The sequence below is a fragment of the Maniola hyperantus genome, chromosome 19 (assembly GCF_902806685.2).
Source record: "Maniola hyperantus chromosome 19, iAphHyp1.2, whole genome shotgun sequence".
In the NCBI taxonomy this organism is placed as follows: Eukaryota; Metazoa; Arthropoda; class Insecta; order Lepidoptera; family Nymphalidae; genus Maniola; species Maniola hyperantus.
Genome location: NC_048554.1, coordinates 11898242 through 11912924, shown reverse-complemented (window position 1 = coordinate 11912924; position 14683 = coordinate 11898242). Strand labels below are relative to the sequence as shown.

General features: G+C 39.4%; 1 protein-coding gene across 1 annotated transcript in view; it reads right to left on the bottom strand.

Moving 5' to 3' along the window:
• Window positions 1-1970: 1970 nt before the first annotated feature.
• Window positions 1971-14683, bottom strand: part of Pten (phosphatase and tensin-like protein) — a 53024-nt gene continuing 40311 nt past the window's right edge. Inside the window, exons 4-8 of the mRNA XM_034978985.2 lie at window positions 7654-7752; window positions 5108-5301; window positions 4487-4715; window positions 3867-3964; window positions 1971-3536 (exon numbers count right to left, since the gene is read on the bottom strand). Of these exons, the coding sequence (XP_034834876.2) occupies window positions 2172-3536; window positions 3867-3964; window positions 4487-4715; window positions 5108-5301; window positions 7654-7752 (1985 nt within the window). The 3' untranslated portion in view covers window positions 1971-2171. The remainder of the gene's footprint in view (window positions 3537-3866; window positions 3965-4486; window positions 4716-5107; window positions 5302-7653; window positions 7753-14683) is intronic.

Below are 14683 nucleotides of genomic sequence, written 5' to 3'. Positions count from 1 at the left end.
TTTCTAGTAAGATAACTATATCAAATGGGGTATCATATGAAAGGTCTTAACTTGTGCATTCTAAAACAGATTTTTATTTATTTTTATGCATCATAATTTTTGAATTATCGTGCAAAATGTCGTAAAAATACGACTGTAGTACGGAACCCTCGTTGCGCGAGCCTGATTCGCACTTGGCCGGTTTTTATTATATTTTGAAGCATGCAGCATCGTGGAGTGTGGCATGCCTCAATGTCGCACTGTGTTGCCCTGGCGTAAAACAGCCATTTCATCCATAAAAATTCAAAACATCTAACAAATTTGGAAATCTGAATTTTGGCTAAACATACACAATTGTTGAAATTTTAGTAATAAAAAAGGTTTCCAAAATCATTATTACTACATGAATGTCAAAATTCGTAAAACAAATCCATTTTAAAAATAACAAATAAACATTATAACATAACAATTAAAACAAAACATATAATTATTATAATCTGTACATAACACCCTACCTAACTTGATCACTTAGCATTTATTATATTATATTATCATCGTGTATTAAAATGACACATAATTCAGAATAAATATAGAAATGGGAAAGAAACGTGAGCTTTTCGTCGCGCAGGTGACTAGTGAAGCATCAGAGCGCGTTATTGTACAAACACACGTATAATGCGTCCAAACTAAGAATAGGAATGTTATTTCACCATATTCTGACCATCTTTGCTGGAAATAAATTTTCATTCAATATATTTATAGATTTTGTAAGATCTGCAATTATGTATTCAAAGTATTTTCCTTGCAAACTTGGGTTAGTATGATACCTACAGTATGACGATCGCAATCACCTCTGATTGGTCACTATTGGCTGAAATGCATTGTTGCAGCAAGAATGACATAAATTCAGCCACTCACAACAACTGCAATTATAGCAATGATTGATGATTTTCAGCAATTTTCCAGCGTCATCTTTAAGTGATACATAGATGACAAATAAGTCATTAGATTTCCTATTCTTTACTTTAGATGCATTATATTTGACGTTACAATTTAATTTACGTCGCTTTGGATACTAGAGGCATACCTCTAGTATAGGTTTATACATCTAGACATAATTATATCTTTATTTTTGAGTAGCTAGAGTTGTACCAGTGACACAATTTTTCAGAAAGCACAGAAGAATTAATGAACAGCAAATACCATTTCTATTACCTAATTTAGAATTCTGTGTTACGACATCAGACATGACTGCTGCAATTAATTACTATTTTGTGATTAATAATACGTCTGACATAATATATTGATAAAACTCTTAAAGCCTCATTCATATTTTGCCTAAACAGCTCAACGGGAAATAAGTAAAGCCAGTTTCATTGATATTAAATGAAGCTTCAATTTGTTTTCTATTTCTTTTTTTTTTATCATTGACTCAGTCAAACAGTCAGTGACGTCAGTAAAATTGAATCTTTCCCGTGAACAAGTCTCAAACCAAATCAAATGATACCACCGAGATCATAATACAAGCACATAATTGTACTTCCTAATTATTTAATGCGATTGCGAATGTTAGGGCATCTATTTGACGTCAGTATGATTGAACAATTTGCGCAATTTTAATCAACTCGATAATTTACGTTCACAACTGCACTAACTACATAATGTTTAAGTTTTTGGAAGGTTTTTTTACGACTCACACTAAAAAAGTAGACAATTTGTTTAGTATCTGATCACAGCTCTCGGCCTGACTGATTGATTATCTACTATTTTTATGCTAGTTATAATCTGAACTTTAAACCTCCTCCTGTAAAATCATCCATTGTGAACTAAGCTATCAAAATGATCAATCAATGTTGTTTCGCGCAGGATGACGCCTAAGATAGGGGTCTCTTTGTGTAACGCATTGTGTGACGTCATACTAACGCTGCGTTTTTGCGTTGCGTTCATATGCACTAAGGATCCCGTAAGATCGGTCGCGCGTACTGTACATCATAGGTACTACTCAGTCAGCGCAGAACAACAGTGTTGTTGAAGAGTAGTGTGATTAAATCGCGCCTCATACAATCAAACTTGGTTTGTATAGCACGTGCTTGAAAGACACTCTACTTAAAAGCACACAACGTGTATACGCGACCGACATCAGCGTAGGAATAATACAGGCCTTTATCGCTGTCTATGAGAACAATTTAATATCACTGGCGATCGTCCTTGTGTTTTTTCTTCCTATTCTCGCCGAATTTCCCGCTAAATTCTCTCCAAGACGCTCTCATGTCGCCTAGCGAAAGTCGAGGCCTAGATCCATATTTACATTTCTTATCCTTTTTACTAAATTCCTCGGCTTTGAAATCTTTTTTACTTTCTACCGGATATTCTGGAGGCTTTTCCATCCCGACTGGATATTCGGGAGGTTTTTCTGTTTCTGAATATTCAGGTGTGTCTGTATAAATATTAGTGCCATCTAAATATTCAGGCTCTTTAGTATAAAGAGGACTATTTTTATCAGTAATTGGGTATTCTAGTGTTTTACCTGTAGTAATTGTATTAACTGGATAATCGACTTTATTCATATTCGTATTACTAGTTTCAACCATTTGTCTATGCAAATTATAATCATATTCAGGTTTGTCCATAAACAAATTAGTATTAACAGGTAGTTCAAATTTATCAGTATATAAATTTTTGTCATTGTCTTCAAGGTGGTTCGCGAAAGATGTCATTCTATCGAGCTGTACTAATTTACACGTACACGATTCATTGTTGGTAGGATAAGTGGATTTACTTGTACTTAAGCCATTAGCATTGAATACAGATTTAGCATTCCGGTCCCTAGCCTTATCGATATGGTTCCTACCTAATTTATTAATATTATTAGATTTTCGTGCATCCTGCGCAACGTTAACACTATGTTGAAGTGTATTGGAACATAATTCCTCATCAATGTCAGCAGATTGACTAGAGTCATCTGATTTACTCGACTCGCGTACAATACGACGTTCTTGCGTTTTAGTGAAAACATCATCGTATTCAACAAACTCAGGAGCTTTATTTTCACTATTATCAACATTCATATATAGTTTACCATCATTAGATTTATAATCGGATAGACAATTCGCACTTAAAGTATTATCATCAATGTTCATACATAGTTTAGCATCATCAGAATAATTTTCGGGTGAAGAAACTTTATTTGCACTTAAACTATAATTATCGACAGTCATATACAATTTACCATCATCAAAATGATGTTCAGATGGAAGAGTTTTATGCGTACTTAAACTATCATCGACATTCATATATAGTTTATCATCATTGGGGTAGTGGGGTGGGTCGGGGTAGTCATCATCGCTGGGGCAGAGGTAGGGGCAGCGCGGGCAGGGGTGGGGGTATGGGTAGGGCGGGTAGGAGGGGCAGAGGCGCTCACCGGAGTCCCAATGCGCGTCGGGCTCTGTATCAGGTTCAGAGCCGGAAGAAGCGCAAGATGACAGCGATGGCGAAGCCCGGACGGAGTGCCCGCTGAACGTTGAGGATTCTGGCTGCTTTTGGATTATAAGTTCCACCTGGAAATAAGAACAAAATTTTGACTGCCTTATTGGCAGCTGGCTTATTTATTCAGCTGCAAACCATGAGATATCATGACCAGAAAAGCCCCACTAAGCGCCGTTGGGACTTAATGACATGTAGATATAAATACATACATTGTTAAGAGTTAAGACATCTAAAGTGATTGGGTTTTTCGGTCAAAAAAGCCTGTAGAAAATTAAAGGATGGTTCTCGTCCCATCAAACATATGACAGTGCACCTGTTTGTGCACACTTGTGCACTGTAATACACTGTATATCTCTTTGGTAGTTGGCTAGTCTCCGTTGAGAGTGGCTAAACGTTATTACCTTAAAGTCGGGACTGTACAGTTTATGCTGCTTGTCTTTGTGCGCGTCATCCAACTGCCACTTGTCCAGCGTCAATTTGAACGTCTCGAGGTTTGGACCTGTGGAATCACAAGTTTATTCATAAACGACGTGGCTTTCTCTTACTTCACACATGATATACTGCCCAGTACCATCAATTCATTAATGTATATCAGAAAAAGAATCGGACCGAGCATTCTACCCTGGGGTACACCAAAGAGTCACCTACCGGCAAAGCCGTGCCGCCAAGCGATTTAGCGTTCCGGTACGATGCCGTGTAGAAACCAAAGGGGTATGGGTTAAATAAAAACTGCCATACCCCTTCCAGGTTAGCCCGCTATCATCTTAGACTGCATCATCACTTACCACCAGGTGAGATTGCAGTCAAAGGCTAACTTGTATCTGAATAAAATAAAAAAAACTTTTAAATAAAAATATAATAAAATATTTGCAAAATAAATATAAAACATACTTTGTGTGTATTGATTAGATGATTACGAACTGATCTGCCCTGCCTCAGCTTTGCTTGGGCTGAATTTCTGAAAATCCTTTCTTAGCAGGGGTTTGGCTGCCAGGACAAGCGTACAAGAAAAAGTTCTCACTGTCGACGGGCGCGGGAACCGGCTCGGCGCCCACGCAGGCGGTGACGAAAAAGGTGTTGAACCAGAAGTGGAAGAGGCGCTCCTTGCGCATCATCATCTTGGGCTTGCAGTACACGTCCACGCGGACGTCACCCGCCAGCGGCGTGCAGGCTGCTGCTACGACGCGCGCCGCGCCGCTGCCAGCCGCGCCCGTGCCGTCGCGCCGCAGCTCGTGCGAGCCCAGCGACGCCTGCGCATAAAGAAAGATAAATACATTATACTTAACAGAATTCAGAAGTTTGAGTTAACTTCGGAGACAGCCAATTCACAGGTAGCATGTGAAAAACCACGTGGAAAGCCTTTTACATAGTTATAAATGTCATTCTTGCTACTTTACTGTAAATAAAGGTTTGAAAATTTACATTTGAATTCGTGCGCGCTTCGCCATCGACGCGAGCAAAGACGCTAAGATTGTGCGAGCGAGTACACTCTCATCTCTACGTAAACATCAAGTAAAATTAATGTAGCAAACCATTGTAGGTGCGAAAATTTGAAAATTGAAAAAAAAAACACCTGTGAAGAAACAAAAACCATTTCACTAATTGAAAATGGTTTAAGAGCAGCAATAATGCCCATCTCTACCTTGAACGTCAGCTCGGGCTTCTCCTTGGGCTGCGTGACGGTGACCTCGAGCGTGCACTGTGAGCCGGCGAGCGCGGGCGGCGGCGACATGAGCAGCTCGCGCACGTGCACGCGCGTCGCGCGGTACGCCAGCCCGCCGCGCACCAGTGCCGCGTAGTAGTCCACGTAGCGCCGCTGCGACGGAATTGTCACGCCTGCAGTAACGCGTCACGAGTTAGTTCCGAAGTGTCGACTAGATGGCGCTGCGCTATATTAAATCTCGATAATGAATGCTGCTCTCTAAAGGAGGATCAAGTTGAACGGCTCATTGCACAGCACAAAGTGCGCGACGTTGTGACGGTATTTATCTCTGATCAAAGGCCGCTCACGTAATTAATACCTATTGCGCACTGAGTGACTCAGGATGAGCAACTTTAAACGCTCAGCTTACACTAACAGGTGTGGATCCTTCTTAACAAATAACACTTCTAGGTCTGAGAGAGACGCCGATTCTGAGCATAATAAACTTCCGGCCACAATGGTGCCCTGATCTTGGAGGTCCGAATTTGATTATTTCGTACCCTTCATGCTTCGGAGAGCATTTTAAGGCGTGAATCTTGGTTATTATTACAATAAAATTCGATAGCAATTTAAAATCTAAAACTAAAAATTACACCCATTCAAGTCATATGCGACAGGCAGTGGCGGTCACAAGGTTTGAAGCTAGGGTAGGCATTAAAAAAATAAAAAAAAAATAAACATTCTACACCAAATACCAAAATTTCAGGATTGTAACTCATTTCGTCTAGGAGCTAGGGACCCATGACAGACGGATAGAAAGACAGCAGAGTGACATTAATAAACCCTCAAAAGCGGCCAAGTGCGAGTCAGGCTCGCGCAATAAGGGTTCCGTACTGCAGTCACAATTTTTCGACATTTTGCACGATAATTCAAAAACTATGATGCATAAAAATTAATAAAAATCTGTTTGAGAATGCACAGGTGAAGCCCTTTTATATGATACCCCACTTGATATAGTTATCTTACTTTGATAATTGAAAATACTAATTATTTAGTTTATGGCCACAATTTAATTTTTTTTGTGTGATGTAACCACAAATTCACGTTATTCAGATTTTTCCCCTAATACCAGCTATAAGACCTACCAAATTTCATGATTCTAGGTCAACGGGAAGTACCCTGTAGGTTTCTTGACAGACAAACAGACAACAACACAGTGATCCTATAAGGGTTACGTTTTTTCTTTTAAGGTACGGAACCCTAACAATTAGGTAGTTAAATTAATAGGTAAATACAGGTAGGTACAAGTCCTTAAGTAAACACAATAGTTCATTTTAAAAAAGAAAATCAGATTGTTCATTATAAGGAGTAGTTAGTTGTTTAGGTAGGCTATACTAATTTAGGGAATTCTAATTAAATCGACTCGGTAAATCTACGTCAGAATATTTTGATTATTGTGGTAACGATCGTGTATAGTATATAAACAAACCCTAAATTGATTATATTTATCACTTACTTACCTAGATTCGAAAAAGTTCTGAACCGGAGATATAATAACCTCAACGTTTCCAACGCTTGTTAAATTGATTAGCGAACAATACCAATTTAATCATTCTGTTATCACTAGGTACACTAATAAGATCTCACACACATAACCTGCAAGTAATATTCACTTTTTACAAAGAAAACTATTCTTGTTGTCGATCAAAACAAACAAACTTTCTTGAAAACAGCTCGAGTGCCAAACTGACAACAGAAAGCGCGCGCCGCGCAGTGCGCACTTCGCGCGGAGACGGCGCGAAAATACAAAATCAAAACACAAACTTTATAATTTCTTAGAATTTAAAACGTACTTAAATTTATGGAAAATAAAATAATATCAATAAATTAACAACATTGAAAAAGTAGAGAATCATAATAAATATAGTTTTTATAGCAATAGATAAAATACTCATTTGTTTACATGAACTTACGAATTTAAATCACGCGCGGTTTTCAAAACAATATGTCTGATACAAATTTCTCTCTTGTGATTGGACAGAAGTACTGCTTATTTGGGCCCGTTAACGACGGGTCATTTGACGCACACATTAACAGATTTCGAGGTGAATTGTGTCACACATATAAACGTTTTCTTGTAAGCCGTAAGCATTTCGGTCCTCAGCTTTTTCGTCCGATGTCGACCGCGCAATCACAATCGCGACCGCTCGTGATCGTTTTGAACGGGCGTGCGCGAGTTTTTGAAGAAGAGGTGTGTGTAATATTAATATTATTATTTAATAATAATTATTTTATGTATTATTTTTTAAATAATGTTATACTAACAATATTATTTAACATGAATTATGTAAGTATTTTTTTTTGTAAAGTCTTTCATATAAGTTTGAACATGTCTAATGGTAGGGTAAGCAGTGCTTTTATGCCTCTATGACCTGCACGCCACTGGCGACAGGGTGGCGAGCCCGCCACATGAATGGAAAGCGCGTGATACCTCACGACCTCAGCAATATAACTGGGACAAAGAGTAACATGTAGAAAAGTGACACCTTTCTGGTCGTGCGTCCTCTTGGTGCCGTAGAACTGCAGCGCCTTGTCCGCCGTCTCCTGCTGCCCGCTGTACAGCAGGTAGCAACACACCATTGTACCTGAAAAACAAAACAAAACATTTTATTAAAAAGAGGGAAGCGCTTGAACCCAGGACAAGAAAGATAATTACGCCCAACTTTATTTCTTTTATAATTTTCCTCTAAGCGCTACTTGAAAAATTGCTTAAATCTTTTTCCGGACAGAAGTAACGTTCATACTTCACTTTCACCAACCTTCCGTTCTTCTGACATTCTGATGGCTCAAAAGAGCTAATCTAAGCGGATTAGCTCTTTGAGGCAGCCATATTTCATCGAGTACCATCCATTAAATGCTTTCGTTTTTACTTACTAATATGATAAAAATATATTGGGGACTCATTTTCAAAAAAATTAATCTATCGAGCGCGTGTAGTTGGACTTCAAGTGTGCGTAGCACGCATTTTTTTAAATTCCCTGTTTGACTGTGATTTAGGGGTTAAACACCCAATTTTTTTGTGGTCATCCTCGCTACACAAACGTTTAGAAACAGAAATAAGTTAACAGAATAGCTACATCCATTATCAAACATAATATCAAGTACCATATCCCTATCAGGTTACGAAAACACAAAAAGACAATAACATAATATATTGAAGGTTTCTTGCATAATTAAACGTAACAGAACGTTAAGGAAAGAAAGGCAATCGCCCACAGCCATAAAAATATATAACAAGTGAAATGATCATCCACTGCCTCCGAAAACTTGTTCCTTTCATATTGGAATAGCTGCGCGTTTTTAGGGTTCCGTACCCGAATCGTGCCAACGGGACCCTATTACTAAGCCTCTGTTGTCCATCCGTCCGTCCGTCTGTCTGTCAGCGGGCTGTATTTCGTGAACCGTAATAGGTAGAGCTGAAATTTTCATAGAATATTTCTATAACAACAAAAATGAACATTTCAAAATGGCCCCCATGAAAACGTGTTATTTCTTCTACGATGGTACAGCTACAGAACCCTTCGTGTGGGAGTCCGACTCGCAATTGATCGATTTTTTATTTTTACGTCCCTTTAGGGCTGACCACAAAGGAAAAAAAGGAGGCGGGATAAAGGATCCCTTTTGGAATTTACGACACCGCGTGAAAGTCCCAAACGCTGGTGATTTTGGCAATTATTATTATACTCGTGGGCCGTAAAGAAATTGTCGCACATTTGTTAGTCTTAATATATAAAAGGAAAAGGTGACTGATTGACTGACTGACTGACTGATCTATCAACGCACAGCTCAAACTACTCGACGGATCGGGCTGAAATTTGGCATGCAGATTTGGATTTGGTGGCGTAGGCATCCGCTAAGAAAGGATTTTTGAAAATACAACCCCTAAGGGGGTGAAATAGGGGGTTGAAATTTGTGTAGTCCACGCGGACGAAGTCGCCTATTGCTCGTGACAGGTCGAGATGACAATCGGGGGTATGAGGCGGGTAGACATTCCGCACGTCACCCACGCTATTCCGCACCGGGTGCTGGGGGCTGGGCGGGGCGTCCCCACCCCGATTGCCATCTCGACCTGTCGCGTATCGCACGCAGCAAAATTTTGAATTCTTTGTATGAAATCCTAGGAAACTTAGCACATAATTCGTCATCTTTGTTAATAAACTAGTTTCCTTTTATTTGCGTTCCGCGTGTCATATAATATTAAGACGTCATGACAAATCCAATATGGCGGATATGACAAACAAAGGTATGACAAGAATAAAAAAGGTGAATTACAACGTCATGACAAATTCAATATGGCGGAAACGATGGAACGAAATTTAGGCGGAAATTGAGAAACCCATTCATTGAGTTTGGTATCAAATGAAAGGTATAGAATGTGCCGATTCCCTTTAGGAGGTCGTCAATTTTTTTCTAATGCGGTTATTCATCCTCATCTCATCCAATCCCCGGTTCATCTCTCTACTGAGTACGGGTGTCCTCTCAGAATGAGAAGGGTTTAATTAGATTAGGTCATAGTCCAAACGCTGTCCGCACTTGGCCGGCTGAACTATGGCTTAAATAAATCCTTTTGATTGGTCGAATTCACACACATAGGAAAACTCTTAGGCATGCAGGTTTCCTCACGATGTCTCTTTCAAAGTTTGAGCAAGTGGTATTTAATTGCTAATTGGGAATTATAATAATTCCGAAAAGTTAGAGAATACCCGGGATCGAAGCCCGGACCCGGGATGCTAATATTATAACACTTATATTATGAAGGCGAAAGTTTGTATGTGTGTGTGTGAGTCTGTGTGTTTGTTACTCTTTCATGCAAAAACTACTGGACGGATTTGGCTGCAATTTGGAATGGAGGTATTATTGGCCTATGTCTTGGATTAACATATAGGCTACTTTTTATCTCGTATAAATCAATGGTTCCTGCGGGATTTTTTTTAAATAATATATCCATGCGGACGAAGTCGCGGGCATCATTTAGTAAATAAAATGTGCATAAAGGATCCTTTTTGAAAATTTACGACACCGCGAGAAAGTCCCCAAACGCTTACAATTCCGCCAATTATAGGCCGTAAAGAAATTTCGCAATTACGGTTGTAAATTTTAACCTGGCAGGTTAGGGGGGGGGGGGGGACTTTGTTTGCATCACAATAGCTGCCGGCATCAAAGGAGATGTTACGTGTAATTCGTATAACTTCGACCTTTGTTATTTGGGAAACTATTAGGCGCAAGGCACACCTGCAGAGGGGAGTGGAGGCAGCGACTTTATAAAAGCTTTTCAAAATTTGGGACACACGTGCAAAGGGCAAAGGGGAGTGGAGGCAGCGACTTATTAAAACTTTTTCAAATTCAAATTATTCAATTCGCAGAAACATTTTACAAATTAAGATCTTTCGCCTCAACAATAGACATGCAAAAAATAAAATAATAATATGTATACTTAGTCAATACTGTAACTAAAATTCAAATCACAAAACGATACATACATAAATAACAAACTGTTCATGTTTAGATATTAGTCAACGTTAAATGTCAAAAAATAGCCTGGACATGTTAAAAATGCAAGGTTACAAAAATTCGCCTAAGCTGATTTGTACAAATGTTCGGAACACCATCATAAAAGATTTCAATTTTTTTACATAAACATTTGCAAAAAAATTATTCAAGGTCAAAGTTCGCAAATATGGGTTTATTTGTTTTTCTTAAAAATATGTAGGTCTGATTAAAATATTGTAGATCATGCATTATCTATAAAAATTGTTTTTACACTTTTCTCCTAAGAGTTACCGTTTCTGATATAAATAACGATTCAAAAAGTTGAAATATGCACACGTTTCCACGCCACCTGTGAGGTAGTGTACTTGGCGCAATTTTTTAACGTAGGTTCCCCGGTAATATTACGATTTATTGTGATCCTGTTTCAATTCTATATTAAGTATGAAAAATTGTACTATAGAAAATGATTTTATAGGAAATTTCAAGAAATTGGGGAAAATTATTCGCAATCATCTAATACTTCTGCTTCCTCTTCTTCTGTTCTTGTTTTTCTTGTTCTTCTTCCTGGTTGCAAATAAATCGTCCTATCATCGATGAATCAGACGTCTCCTCGCTGATATCGTATGAACATTTTTTTGATGGCGAATCAACATTGGAGCATGACTGGTCTTGACTGGTCTTTTGAAAACAGCAGAAATTACGTAGAGAAATAATATTAATAAACACGTGTTTTCACTACGAAGGAACGTTGGAGACTAGCGTTTTGTCTAATAGGCCTTGGGCTTGGAAAAAAGAGCAGGATACGACCCTTGCCACGCGAACAATGATTGAATGGGAGACCGATGCTGCTCAAGGTTACACTGGCGTATAAAATGAGGGACTGGGTTTCTTTCGAGTTGATATTCTCATCGTTATAATATTTATTTTGTGTGTACATAAACATAAGTAATACAGACCGATAATAAAATATTTTTACTTGTATTACAGCTCCAGTGCATATATGCAGCGTATGATGTATAATATATATACGTACGTACTTATTAACACAACATTTTGAATCGTTATATCTCGGAAACGGTGGCTTAAGTGAACAATTTTTATACACAATTGTATGATCTTTTACAATAATTATAACCTGAACTTTTTTTATGATAAAACTTACCGTTTGGCTGAAAAACGCAAAAAACCAACAAAAAAAAACCTACATTTGTAAACTTTGACCTTGAATATTTTTTTTGCAAATGTTGGATCGATGGGTTATAATGGTGTTCCGAACGTTCGTACTCAGCTCTATGCGAATTTTTGTAACCTTACCCCTATTTTTAGGGTTCCGTACCTCAAAAGGAAAAACGGAACCCTTATAGGATCACTTTGTTGTCTGTCTGTCTGTCAAGAAACCTACAGGGTACTTCCCGTTGACCTAGAATCATGAAATTCAGGTAGGTGGGTCTTATAGCTGGCTTTAGGGGAAAAATCTGAAAACCGTGAATTTAGGGTTAGATCACACAAAAAATTTAAATTGTGGTCATGAACTAATAATTAGTATTTTCAATATTCGAAGTAAGATAACTATATCAAGTGGGGTATCATATGAAAGGGATTTACTTGTGCATTCCTAAAACAAATTTTTATTTATTTTTATGCATCATGGTTTTTGAATTATCGTGCAAAATGTCGAAAAAATACGACTGTAGTATACTGTATACTGTAGTCTGAGTGTACCCTCAGTGTGCGAGCCTGACTCGCACTTGGCCGGTTTTTAGGCTAATTTGACTGGGCTAAAATTCAAATTATATAGTAAGATTTTACAAATCAAAAAATTATTAAAAAGTCTCTTTGAAAAAAACTGATTCTACCATCTATGCGTATTTACTTACGGCTCTTGGTTCTGGTAATTTTTAGAAAAAATATGACCATATTATAGTCAAATAATAATTAGATTGATAGAAAGTCTTTATTGCACACAAAACTAGAAAATACACAAGGAAACTAAAACACGTGTATGCAAAGGCTGCCTTATTGTTTAAAGCCTTAGATTAAGGATTGATGAAAACATGTAAATTAAAACAAACACAACACAACAAAAAACAAAACAAAAAGAGTTAAAATGGGCGTGAGGAGTTAAATTTTACGCGTTATACGTGCGTTTTACTTTTAAGCAATTAAGTATGACTTGCTTTAACGGTAAAGGAAAACATCGAGGAAACATGCATGCCTGAGTGTTCTCCATAATGTTTTCATTTCAAATGTGTGAAGTGTGCAATTTAGCCAGCGTAATGGACTATGGCCCTTTTCAACCTGAGTGGAGACCCATTCTCAGTATCGTCACAGTTCACGACAGTTATGGAACTTGTAACAAAGCGTCGAGCCTTCGACGTCACTGGCAGGCGTCAAATGTTCCTACATTTGACACCAGGTAGCCTATAAATCGCCTATTTTTCTTTGATTTCACGTCACCCCTAAAGCACCCCTAATTTAGACATGTCATCGATTCAGGATCAAACCGAGAGTTCCCTCACTCCAGTTCACTCTGGCAGTGTGCCTGCGATAGGTCGTGACGACGATGATGATCAATCGATTTCTATCGATCGATTACACGAATCGATGTTAGACTCGCAACCCTACTTTTTATTCAGGCATTCGTATGCTTATGAGGAAGGTCTGCACATGTTTGACCTCAGCCGAAATATTTGCCTATGCACACAATGAAGTGGCATTGAACACTGAACTCAAAGAAAATTGAATATTATCATGCTCTTCATCAAATACACCTTAGCAACGACTTATAATCTACTAGCTGACGCCCGCGACTTCGTCCGCGTGATTTAGGTTTTGAACAATCCCGTGGGAACTCTTTTGATTTCCGGGATAAAAGTAGCCTATGTCACTCTCCAGGTCTTTGACTATACCCATGCAAAAAATCGCGTTAAACCATTGCGACGTGATTGAAGGACAAACGAACAAACAAACACACTTTCGCATTTATAGTAAGGGTACGGATACTAATCTATACTTCTATACTAATATTATAAAGAGGTTATGTTTGTAAGATTGTTTGTAGGCGGTAATAACCACTGAACCGATTTTGATAATACTTTCACCAGTAGAAAGCTACATTATTCCTGAGTAACATGGCTATGTTTTATTTTCAAAAATTAGAGAAACAAGTCTGGATCCGAGTCAACAGACCTGTCCTCCCCTTGCCAGCCTTGCAGTACACGGCGGCCACGTTCCGCGCATCCTCGCTGAGCCACGTGTGCACGTCCGTGCAGAACTCCTGGATCTGAGTGATCTTGGGTGGCGCGTGGACTTCTATAAGCTCTATAGATCTCAGTCCAAGTGTCGAAACAAGTGCACGAACCGAGTTCCTCAACTGACCTGTCCTCCCCTTGCCGGCCTTGCAGTGCACGGCGGCCACGTTCTGCGCGTCCTCGCTGAGCCACGTGTGCACGTCCGTGCAGAACTCCTGGATCTGAGTGATCTTGGGTGGCGCGTGGACTTCTATAAGCTCTATAGATCTCAGTCCAAGTGTCGAAACAAGTGCACGAACCGAGTTCCTCAACTGACCTGTCCTCCCCTTGCCGGCCTTGCAGTGCACGGCGGCCACGTTCTGCGCGTCCTCGCTGAGCCACGTGTGCACGTCCGTGCAGAACTCCTGGATCTGAGTGATCTTGGGTGGCGCGTGGACTTCTATAAGCTCTATAGATCTCAGTCCAAGTGTCGAAACAAGTGCACGAACCGAGTTCCTCAACTGACCTGTCCTCCCCTTGCCGGCCTTGCAGTGCACGGCGGCCACGTTCTGCGCGTCCTCGCTGAGCCACGTGTGCACGTCCGTGCAGATCTCCTGGATCTGAGTGATCTTGGGAGAGCGTGGTCTTCTATACGCTCTATAGATCTCAGTACAAGTGTCGAAACAAGTGTACGAGCCGAGTTAGTCAACAGACCTGTCCTCCCCTTGCCGGCCTTGCAGTGCACGGCGGCCATGTTCTGCGCGTCCTCGCTGAGCCATGTGTGCACGTCCGTGCA